This window comes from Maylandia zebra, linkage group LG9 (assembly GCF_041146795.1).
Source record: "Maylandia zebra isolate NMK-2024a linkage group LG9, Mzebra_GT3a, whole genome shotgun sequence".
Lineage (NCBI taxonomy): Eukaryota > Metazoa > Chordata > Actinopteri > Cichliformes > Cichlidae > Maylandia > Maylandia zebra.
In genome coordinates this window covers 3,393,917-3,406,457 of record NC_135175.1, presented here as the reverse complement: position 1 = coordinate 3,406,457, position 12,541 = coordinate 3,393,917, and the positions used below count along the sequence as shown (strand labels likewise).

At 40.0% G+C, this 12,541-nt stretch overlaps 1 protein-coding gene across 1 annotated transcript in view; it reads left to right on the top strand.

Moving 5' to 3' along the window:
* The first annotated feature begins 445 nt into the window (after positions 1-445).
* LOC143412440 (uncharacterized) overlaps positions 446-12,541 on the top strand; it is a 30,924-nt gene continuing 18,828 nt past the window's right edge. Inside the window, exons 1-2 of the mRNA XM_076887895.1 lie at positions 446-492; positions 1,172-1,300. Of these exons, the coding sequence (XP_076744010.1) occupies positions 1,189-1,300 (112 nt within the window). The 5' untranslated portion in view covers positions 446-492; positions 1,172-1,188. The remainder of the gene's footprint in view (positions 493-1,171; positions 1,301-12,541) is intronic.

The following is a 12,541-nucleotide window of genomic DNA, read 5'->3' as shown; positions in this document are numbered from 1 at the left end:
TTGCACACTAAAGGTAACCTCAGAAACCCCTGCAGGCATATGAAGTAAATACATGTAGTGTCTTGAAATTTCCTGAGTAGAATTTCTAACTGAATTTTAGGTGTGTTTAATCGGTTGAAAACAAACTCTGGTTTTGTTTTTTGTTGTTAGCTTTATATGGGGAAGACCTTAGTGAACAAATCTGATACATTTGAACTCCAAAGATTTAAAATAAGATTATGTATTTGTTTCTGTTCTGTGTCCATGACACCGTTTGTTTCATAATCCAGGAAAACAAGTCTGATTATCAAAGCATTCACCACACAGGATCAACCCAAAACAGGTTTTTGTCTTGGGGAAGTGCATGCTTGTGTTTGTGAGGTGGGGACCTAACATCCTCATTCACGCCTCTTTCTGTCATGTTATAAAAACCTCAGGTTTGCATAGACACACATACTTTGTTGAAGCTGTACTGAGAGAAAACCAGCTGAACGTCTGAAAAGAAGATCCAAGGTAAAGTGTTGGGTCGGGCAGGGAGACCATCATTAATGGTTATTTTTTTCCCCCAAATATAATATGAATATGAAAATATTGCTGCAGTCTCCAGAGAAATTGATGGTGGAGAGAAGAAAACTTACAAAGTTCAGTTTGCACTTGCTTCAGAGCATGATGCAAAGCTGGAGAGTCAGAAATCTGAAATTGACCAGTTAAAACAACAACTACAAGGCACTTTGCAGAAATCATTTCTGATTATTTCTATTAAAAATAACAAAACATTTTGAGACTGTTGTTTCATATGAATATTAATATTTAATATCTAATGAGCTAATGTTTTTTTTGGTTTTTTGTTTTTTTATCAAATTCACTGGGGTCTAAATGTAAAAGTAGTTTTGAAAATGTAATATTTCTCAGGAGCTGCAGATTTTTCTCAACAAAATTCATGCAAAATACAACCAAAACCACAAAATCAAAATAATATTTTTAATGCTAAAACACAACTATTGTTATTAATGTCACATGCCCTTAAAGGATAAATGGGAGGGAAGTCACAGTACTAAACTCTGCCACACATTTTCCTTTTTTTCTTATTTTATTCATTTTATAAAAGCTCAGGTTTGTAGTTATACAGTAAATTTTCTGTCTCAGAATGGAGATCCATCTGTTTTGTTTCTGGTCTGCTTTGTTTCTGCAGATCAGACTGAGACAGGTATGGACCAGCAGATTGTATGCCATCAAACCTGTCAACAGGACCTCCATGCTTTGGTGAAAGAGCTGGCTATACTGAAAGAGCAGATACAAGTTGTACAGGAAGAGAATCAAGGTACTGCATTATGTCAGGTAGTAGCAGAAGTAACTACACCAAAGAACTTGTAAATCTGTTCTTTGCAAGACAGAAGTTAAGCTGCAAAGTTTTAATCTATTTTTTTTTTTTTACCAGACCGGCATATATTTGAAAACAAATCAATACTTGATACTGATCAACTACTGATTTACTCTGCCTTGCAGAAACCTGGTTGCAGCAGGATGATTATGTAAGTTTAAATGAATAAACACCCCTGAGTCATTCTAACTACCAGAAACCTTGAAGCACAGGCCGAGGGGGCGGTGTGGCAGCAATTTTTCACACCAGCCTATTAATCAACCAAAGACCAAGACAGACTTTTAATTCATTTGAAAGCTTGATGCTTAGCCTCGTCCACCCCAGCTGTGAAACTCAGAAACCAGTCTTACTTGTTATCATCTATCGTCCACCTGGGCCTTACACTGAGTTTCTGTCTCATTTCTCAGACTTTTTTATCTGATTTAGTTCTCAGCTCAGATAAAATAATTATTGTGGGTGATTTTAACATCCATGTAGATGCTAAAAATGACAGCCTCAACATGGCTTTTAATCTGTTATTAGACTCAATTGGTTTCTCTCAAAATGTAAAAGAACCCACCCACCACTTTAATCACACTCTAGATCTTGTTTTAACATATGGCATAGAAACTGAACATTTAACAGTGTTTCCTGAAAACCCTCTCCTGTCTGATCATTTCCTGATAACATTTAAATTTACAATAATTGATTACACAGCGGTGGAGAGTAGACTTTATCAAAGTAGATGTCTTTCTGAAAACGCTGTAAGTTTAAGAATATAATCCACCCACTGTTATCATCTTCAATGCCCTGTACCAACACAGAGCAGAGCAGCTATCTGAACGCTACCCCAACAGAGGTCGATTATCTTGTTAATAATTTTACCTCCTCACTACGTACGACTCTGGATACTGTAGCTCCTGTGAAAACTAAGGCCTCAAATCAGAAGTACCTGACTCCGTGGTATAATTCTCAAACACGTAGCCTAAAGCTGATGACTTCTAAGCTGGAGAGGAAATGGTATGTCACGAATTTAGAGGATCATCATATAGCCTGGAGAAATAGCTTGCTGCTTTATAAGAAAGCCCTCCGCAAAGCCAGAACATCTTACTATTCATCACTGATTGAAGAAAATAAGAACAACCCCAGGTTTCTCTTCAGCACTGTAGCCAGGCTGACAAACAGTCAGAGCTCTTTTGAGCCAACCATCCCTTTAATGTTAACTAGTACTGACTTCATGAACTTCTTCACAAATAAAATTTTTATCATTAGAGAAAAAATTACCAATAATCATCCCACAGATGTAATATTATCTACAGCTACTCTTAGTACCATTGATGTTAAGTTAGACTCTTTTTCTCTAATTGATCTTTCTGAGTTAACTTCAATAATTACTTCCTCCAAGCCATCAACGTGTCTTTTAGACCCCATTCCTACAAAACTGCTCAAAGAAGTCCTGCCATTAATTAATTCTTGGATCTTAAATATGATCAACCTATCTCTAATAATCGGCTATGTACCACAGGCCTTCAAGCTAGCTGTAGTTAAACCTTTACTCAAAAAGCATCTCTAGACCCAGCAGTCTTAGCTAATTATAGGCCAATCTCCAACCTTCCTTTATATCAAACATCCTTGAAAGATTAGTTGTCAAACGGCTAACAGATCATCTGCAGAGGAATGGTTTATTTGAAGAGTTTCAGTCAGGTTTCAGAGCTCATCACGGCACAGAAACAGCTTTAGTGAAGGTTACAAATGATCTTCTTATGGCCTCTCACAGTGGACTCATCTCTGTGCTTGTCCTGCTAGACCTCAGTGCAGCATTCGATACTGTCGACCATAATATCCTATTAGAGCGATTAGAACATGCTGTAGGTATTACAGGTACTGTGCTGCAGTGGTTTGTATCATATCTATCTAATAGACTCCAATTTGTACATGTAAATGGAGAGTCCTCTTCACACACTGAGGTTAATTATGGAGTTCCACAGGGTTCAGTGCGAGGACCAATTCTGTTTACATTATACATGCTTCCCTTAGGCAGCATCATTAGAAGACATAGCATACATTTACACTGCTATGCTGATGACACCCAGCTCTATCTGTCCATGAAGCCAGATAACACACACCAATTAGTTAAACTGCAGGAATGTCTTAAAGACATAAAGACCTGGATGGCCGCTAACTTTCTACTTCTTAATTCAGATAAAACTGAGGTTATTGTACTCGGCCCTGAAAAGCTTAGAAATATGGTATCTAACCAGATTCTTACTCTGGATGGCATTACCTTGGCCTTGTCATGGTTCGGATTTTGAGGAAGAGACTACGACTGGGATATAGTTTGGGTCAGCACAGATCATTTATTAAAACACACATTACAGTGTGGGAAGAGCCGGACTTCTTCTTCGTTTGCACAAAGACAGAAAGCTTTATAGTCATTATGACGTCAGAAGAATTCAGAAACATTCCCCTATCTCCTTCTATGTCCTTCTATGGCTAAGAACAACAACATGTTCCAGATGTTTCCACTCATGCTTTCTGGGAACTTAACCAATAGTGTGTTCATGAGTGTGTATTTTGTGAGTGTCAGTTTCCGGCCAACAAACGGTCAGTGTCCTTATCTGACTCTGTTTTGGGCCGTCTGGATCCACAGCTAAGCTGGTGGTTTTACTAACTAATAGAGTATTGTATCTAGACTTCTGTTATAGCAGATTTACTAAATGATAAATGATACATGCTAATATGGATAATAAACTGATGCAGACTAATGAATTAATGATGAAATAATAACAGTGCATGTAAATAACAACCAAGTCTGAAATAAAATAACAGGTTTTCCTCGACATCTCCTCCTCTTTGGGCTGGCTTGCCAGCCCAACTTACACCAGGATTTGTCTCCAAACAAACAAACACGTTATGACACTTATCAACCCCAACATCCTCGTTAGTTCCCAATTTTCCCCACAACCCAGCTGTCCTTTTAGCTTCAGACTCGAGTTTCAGCCTGTCACGCTTCAGGCCTCCTTGCCACCTCCTCTTGGAGTGAAGAAACGCCCTCGGATTCTTCTTTCTTCGACTCGCCAGGTAGACTACTGAGCGAGCCAGCCACGTTGCAGAGGATTATTCTGCCTCTGTTTACCACCCGTGTTGTGACTTGGAATATGCCTTTCCCTGAGCTCCCCTCTGCTCATTCACCTTGAGACCACTGGAAGCAGAACTATTACTTCCGGAGCTTGGCACGCTCCCTCCATCCTTCCGGTTTTCATGTTCCAATGCTGCTGAAGGTTTGAGGCAGAGCAGGTTACTCCTCTCCATCCCCTGGAAGCTCAGTAGCACAGCTCTCAGTGCCATTTCTGCTCACGTCTCATCCACGCACTCCTCGAGACCTCATTGTTCTGGTGTCTACTCCTTTCTCTGCAAGAGACAGAAGCCAACCCATCTCCCTCGCTGGCTCTCCTAACCTAATGTTGTTGACTATATGTATTCCAATCCTATGCTATGCCTATGTGTGTAAGCGTGCATGCATTTAACCCTCTGCACTCGAAGTCAATACCTCCAATATATCAATCCGATCCGTTGTCGGATGAAGCTTTTGACCTTGAGAGACTAAGTGCCACCTCCTTATAAGCACATTTGCAGTGTGTGTGTATAAAAGTGAACAACAGACATCAAAACAAATTGGGCATTCTTAATCCTAACATCCACTTAAATGTAGTACTCAGTTTCTGATCATCTAATTATGCTTCTCACTCGTTCCCTAAATTGTCTAGAAACCTTTAATTTTGCCATACCTAAATTATTAAAACACAACCAAAATCATAGACCCCTTATATAGCTTTTTGCCTTTATGAGCACAATTCTATAATGAGCAACAACCTGCAATCTGTACCAAAAATCTTCATGGTTACACCTGCAATTAAAGACCAGATGCATTTTATATCCGTTTTAATTCTTCCTTCTCTAAAACCTCCTCAGTTTCAGGTTAGTTTTAATTAGTCTCAATTAATAGTTCTAGTTGTATTTGCAATCTCCCCACTGAAAACTGCACAAGAACATTACACATCCTCTCCAAAACACTCTCCCGCCAAGCTGTAACCCTGTGTAAAAACATTAGTCAGCAGTTACATGTTAAGCTCCTTCAACTCCCCATTCACCTAAAAAGCAAATCTGTTAAATCAAACAGCTTATTTACATCATAGAGTAATAAAAGATTCAGCACAACAGACAAGTATCATGTTCAGGTTTTCTCCGATCATTAAATCACTATTATTGCCACAATTTGTTTTATTCACACTTGGGCAATATTACTCCACTAGTTTTATCACTCAGAGCCCCCTAATGGCCAGTTAGTGAGCTCTAGGTTAAACTGTCCCCAAATTGGTTATTTGTTATTATTACTTATTTTATTATTATTCTTTGTTTTCATGTCACTTGTCTGTTTTCTACTGCACGCATTCTTACCAAAGCAAAGCAAACATTAGCAGCACACTGACCGCAGTCAGGCATCCACATTCCAGAGGTGCTATAAAAAGAAAACATTAAGAACTGTAGCGCTGTAGAGAAGAAAATGTAAATGTTAACGCTGCGCAGTTACCTCTGTAAGCAACACAAGACACAAAAATGGCCATTAAAAGTTCACTCATCCTCGAATATTTTGTCATCCTTCTACTCCTGTAAAAAGAAACACACATAAATTCATCCACCCTCTTGTTCTATCTAGGTGGAGGTTAACCTTGAGTCATAGTCAAGTCTTGTCATCCTTTACCAGTCAGTCCGTTTGTTTTTATTTCCAGTCTTTCATCCATTCATTCATTCATTCATTCATTCATTCATTCTTTTCTTTGCTGATAGTGGAAACCATCGCCGCATTTAGATTTCCGCCCTCAGCAAAATGACATCATTTCAAAAAGAAAACAAGAACTTGAGATCGGATTACCTCGCTGAATCCTTTTTTAGGCAGGGACTCTCATTTCTAATTGTCCCCATAAGTGTTTCCTCCAGAACCCATTTCAATGCGGAGAAACTCACTTACAACAATTTTCTCGCCGACGTGTAATGCTTGTAATTTCCGATCTGCTTAAAGAAAAGATTCAGAGACAAAAATCAGTGCACCGTTCAAAATATAAAACAAAATAAAATGAAAGATAACAAAAACAAAAATACAAACGCTCGGGTCTTAGGACTTGTCACTGAATATTCCTCCTATCAGTAAAAATGCCAAACCTAAACCTACACAGAGTCAAATCAACACCACCTCAACCTTTTCATATTCATAAACCTATATATTTTGCGTTCGTGAAACAAAATTGAACCGTTTCCATATTAAGTAATTTGAGCTCTTGAAATATTTTAATTCTCTTAATTCTGCCAGTTTGTCTCAACACTTATTCAATGACTTTTATTCAACTGCTACTTGATCACTCAAATCTTACCTGTTCAAATTGCCTAGAGTTCAACAAAGTCTAGATCCTAATTATCATGAAACTTGAACGGGTGTACGATGATTTACTCACAGTAATTTAGAATCATCACTCAACCTAGCTCTACTACTGGCACTGCGTGACTTTTCTCACACTGGAAACCAGAATTTAGTACATATCTTTAATACCTCAGGCAATCGTGGTCAAGGGCTGCCCCCCCCCTTTCTCTTCTTCTTTGTCCGTGTGTTCCTCCTTTTATTAAATCTCCATCACAATGATGTGGCGCTCTGAAATAAAACTCACACTGTTAATTCATCGTTTTCACTCTGCACCACTGCTCAGGCTGTTTTCTTTTCTTTTTTAGTGTACAGTAAACAATTGAGTCGAGGCCTTAAGCCCCAGATATCTCGCACAGGCATCGTTTTCATAACCAAACCGCTCTGGACTCTGCTCCCCAGACCACACAAATGCCCTCTGGGCCTATTATTGTAGCAGATTCTGTATTTGAATTTGTTGTGTGTAGCATTGAGCCTTTGTCAGTAAAGCATTCTTCATTGCAGCAGCCGGAGCATTGTGTGTCACTTCTTAGTGAATTTAATCAACATTTTTGATTTTGGTGCATGGGTGTGTATCAGTTTTCACTCACTCAACGAGTGCATAAGTGTTCATGTGTGTGTTTCTCTTCATTCTAAGTCGGCGCATGCAGAAGTGTGTGTTTGTGTGTTGGTGTATGTTTGTGTTCATCACCTTCCTGTTCTGTTTAGGTAAACCAGCGGCCTGAAGCATGCCCTGGGGTCCTGCCCTCCTCTTTGGGTCTGTTTGCATCCGTTGTTGCAGCTGCCTGCATCTTCTCCTTGTAACTTGACCCTTTTGCTTCTGTAGCTCCTTCAGGGCTTGCTCCTGCTGTTGGAGCTTTGCGTCAGGTCTGACGACCTCCTGCCCCAGCAAGCTTCCGCCTGATTTCAAGTCCTTTACGTCAAACTACAAGTCTGACTTATGAGTTCGATTACCAGCCAGCTCCTCCGGAGCCATGCTCAATTTCTGTTCTCATGCCTTGAGCTCTTACTGAGGGCAAAAACCTCAGAGTCTTTTCCTTCCACGTCAGATTGGAGTCTATTGATGTTGTCCTTCCTTTGCTCCACGGCCTTCTGCAGCTCTGCTGTTCGGCTCTTCTCAGAGGTCAGCATTCTTTTGCTCACCCTCCCTTTTCCTCCGGGCTTAATGCGCTTCTCGTCACAGCTCTGTCAGCTGAAGCTTTAGCATTCTCCATCTCCGCTGCATGAGATTGCTTTCTGCAGCACTGTTGACATCCTCAAGTTGTTGTTATGAGTCCAGCTGCTGTGGCCTTCAGGGGTCAAAGGGTCAAATCTGATAGCGGAGAGGGCAACGATGGTAGAGGGGAGGGTAGGAGTCCAGGACAGCTTCGGCTTTCAGAAAAAACAAAAACAAAACAACCACAGGCGAACAGGAAAATGATGTTGTGTTGGCTGTGTTATCCAGAGAGGGGAGAAACAACGGGGCCTCCTCTCCCCCTTTTTGTTTTTTCTCACCATATAATCAACTCATAACCCCCCCCCCCCAAGTTGGCAGGACAACACAGGTACGTGTTAAAATTCTTAAAATCATGTTTAAAAACCTAAAAAGGAATTTTCCGTCATTCAGTAATCATTTGTCTTAAGCAATCAACAAAAACATGTCACAATTTAACTCTTTTAACCACTAAATTTGTCGTGTCCTCACTGGATGGTCAGACCAGTGTCTTTTCTTTTGAAGTTAAGTTGTCCTGCAACCCAGAGAGTTTATTTGTCAGTAGTGGATAAACTATATCATTTAAAAACAGGTGTATGTTAAGTGTCGCTACCTTAACCTTGCTTGTACGTGCACATGTATGTAAGCTGTTTCTTCATTGCATGTGTGGGTGCGTCTGTATGTGGGTTAATTTAACTTTTTCTCAAACGAGGCATTTCTCTAACACGCACATGTGTCTGTTCCACACACTTCTCATACCTTTCTCTGGTTGTGTGTGGTTTTATTTGTTCCAGTCAGTTACCAGGAACATCTTTTCCTTTTTTCCATGTCTTCCGCCAGAGGTTAACACTGGTGAGATTCAGGGACACAGCACCAGGAGCAGTTCAGCGAGAAAAACTTGCCTAAAACTTCATTCTTTCTTTTTCCCGGGTGGGGTGGGGACAACTCCTGTTTCCAGCCGTGAATTTTTGAGCCAAAGCTTGGCCTGTCTTCTGCTGCCGTACTCAGGTTTCCAGGTTAAGAAAAAACCACCTGCATGAAGACACTAAACATACATTTAGTATTTGTATAAACATAACTGCCTAAATTATTGAACTCTTGAGGAGGGTTGATTTAACTCTTTACTAACTTTAAACCCCACAAGTAAAAATTTCATATGTTCTTGACTAAAAACACAAAAACTGCTTGATGTTGTTACTAATTATTTTCCTCCACAGCACTCCGAATCATGTTTTCTCTTGTGTCAGCAAAAATTCACACTCGAACACCTACAGCAAAGCTTTAACATAACAATAATCCAACTCCTCCCTCAAACGGGAGAAATCACCCTGAATCAACCAACTCCCTTCTATATAAAACGTCAAACAAAAATAAACCACAAACATTTCTACACTTCTGTGTCTTCCACGCAGCACAATAGGCAGAAAATCACCAATTAATCACAGTCTATTCAATTTATACTTAACATCACAACAAGAGAAAAACCTGCTCTTTTCACAACTCTCACAGCTAAAGTCACCAACTCCAAAACCACAGAATTTAATCAATATAGTCAAAACTCTTACACACAGCCTCTGAAATAATAAAAAATCACCAAACACTCGGTTACTATTTTCACTCGCTCTTTCTCACTCCCTTCTTCCTCATTCTTTCCCCCTACAGCATACACGCTCGCTCCCGCGGACCCGCTCGGCCCCGCGGGCTCACTCGGCCCCCACCTTTTTTCTCTCACAGAGACAGAGAGAGAGAGACCCTTTTCCTTTTTTTTTTCCAGCACACATACACACACAGAATCCCATCTGAGAGAAAGAGGGAGAGAAGAGAAAAGAGTTTGTAGAGAGGAAGTTTAGCAGGAGTTTCAGATTTAACAGGATGACAGTTTATAGAACTTATTTACACTTTATTAACACACCCACGTAATTTATCTTCTATTTACACCCGGGCCCGCATAGACATAAGAAAACACCACATGCCAGAACAGCTATCTTCTTTATTTCTCTATTTCTATACCGGTATTCCTAACTTTTAGACCAATTTAAAAGCTCTCTAAGCCCAGGCCGCGCCTTGCTGGTCAATCAAACGTTTCGAGGACGCCGCCTTGAAAACGGTCAGATTCCTAAGCCCTAATTAATTTATAACTGCTTCCCGTCAGGAGACTAGGAACTCCACCAGCCGGGTGAAATATCCCAGATCACACTTTTGGCTTTACTTAAAGTTCACAAGTCCCCGACGTTAAAGGTTACAGCCGAGTCCGACTCTGTCAATCAACCTAGCGCAGTAAGGAAAGTGATCACCGTCGACCACTTTGGTTCTTCGGGGTTCTTCGGGCTGTCGAGGTTTTCCTCGACAGCCTCCAGTAACACTGTGAGGAAAATTGGAGTCATTTTTCACCAGGATATGTCCTTCGATGCACATATTAAACAAATATGTAAGACTGCTTTCTTCCATTTGCGCAACATCTCTAAAGTATATCCTGTCTCAGAGTGATGCTGAAAAACTAGTTCATGCATTCATTACTTCCAGGCTGGACTACTGTAATTCATTATTATTATAAAATCTCGCTGAAAAGCCTTCAGCTAATCCAAAATGCTGCAGCAAGAGTACTGACAGGGACTAGAAAGAGAGAGCAGATTTCTCCTGTTTTGGCTTCCCTTTATTGGCTTCCTGTTAAATCCAGAATTCAAAATCCTGCTCCTCACATACAAGGTCTTAAATAATCAGGCCCCATCTTATCTTAATGACCTTGTAGTACCATATCACCCTATTAGAGCACTTTGCTCTCGCTCTGCAGGCCTACTTGTTGTTCAGTATTTAAAAGTAGAATGGGAGGCAGAGCCTTCAGTTTTCAGGCCCCTCTTCTGTGGAACCAGCTTCCAGTTTGGATTCAGGAGACAGACACTATCTCTACTTTTAAAATCAGGCTTAAAACTTTCCTCTTTGGTAAAGCATATAGTTAGGGCTGGACCAGGTGACCCTGAATCCTCCCTTAAATATGCTGCAATAGACGTAGGCTGCTGGGGATTCCCATGATGCATTGAGTTTTTCCTTTCCAGTCACCTTTCTCACTCACTATGTGTTAACCCTTTAAGACCTACCATAGAACCAAGTCCGCCAGAGCTTATATTATATTTTTACATGCTGTAGTGCCATTTTTGGGAGCATTTCAAGTTGCTAAACATCAACACAACCATTACAGCCTAAATTTTAATAATATGTATTCATTAAGTGCATAGTAATTACATAAATTGCAAAAAACTGCAATAAACTACAAAAAAATGAAAATCGTTTTTGTTTTTTTAACATATATTTCTAGTTAGAGAAATTTAAGAGGCTTATCCCTCAAAACTGTAAATACAAAAAAGTTGCACAAACTAGTTTCCCACCACAGGAAATTTATTTTGAGTGTCTTCATAGTTTTATTTTTGAAATACACCAATTTTTATACACTGCAGGAAAAACGAAAATAAATATTATAGTGCAAATTTCCAAAAAAGCAGCACATGCATCAAAATAAACTATTTCCAGCAGTGCAATATGAGTCCTAAGCATCCCAGAAAAGACACAGAAAGTCATGAAGTCAAACATAACTTTTAAAAACACCAGTATAGGCTCATGAGGCCCTGATGGTAAAAAACTACATTTCCGCAAAATGACGTCACTTCCGGTTTCGGGCAGGTCATAGTGGACATGCGATAGTTCACGCTGATGGACGTAGGAAGTGTTACAAACAGCTGATCGGATCGGCAAAGCGTGTTTCTGGAATATTGTTTTTGTTGCTGCAAGTGCTTTTTATGCGGTATTTGCAAAGCTATATGTGGAAGGAAACTGTGACCAAGGACAAGCTGATGGCATAAGAGGTAAGTACAACTTCTCCGGTTTCCTATGCAAAAAAAATTATTGCGCTAGCTCACGTGGTTGCAGTGCTACCGGAATTTAAAAGTAGTTGCGCAAAACGGAGCGTGCCTGCTCTGACCGGTTTTAAAGGGTTAATAGACCTCTCTGCATCTAATCATATCTCTTATTAATCTCTGTCTCTCTTCCACAGCATGTCTTTATCCTGTCTTCCTTCTCTCACCCCAACCGGTCGCAGCAGATGGCCGCCCCTCCCTGAGCCTGGTTCTGCTGGAGGTTTCTTCCTGTTAAAAGGGAGTTTTTCCTTCCCACTTTCGCCAAAGTGCTTGCTCATAGGGGGTCATATGATTGTTGGGTTTTTCTCTGTATCTACAGTACAATATAAAGCGCCTTGAAGCGACTTTTGTTGTGATTTGGCGCTATGTAAACAAAATTGAATTGGATTGAATTGAATTGAATACTCTTACAGATTTGTCCTTGACCATAATAAAATCCCCTCCTAAGATATGGACAATGTGACCTTACAATGTGGGTGGTAATATCCATAAACAGCATTTAAGATAACTGATTCAGTAAAAGGACTAGATGTTACAATCCCTGATAGTACATTGCTTCAAATAGAGAAAATCTTGAGGGATGGCTGTTCTGAAGAAAGGCAGCACATAGTTGTGTGCGTCATCTTCAA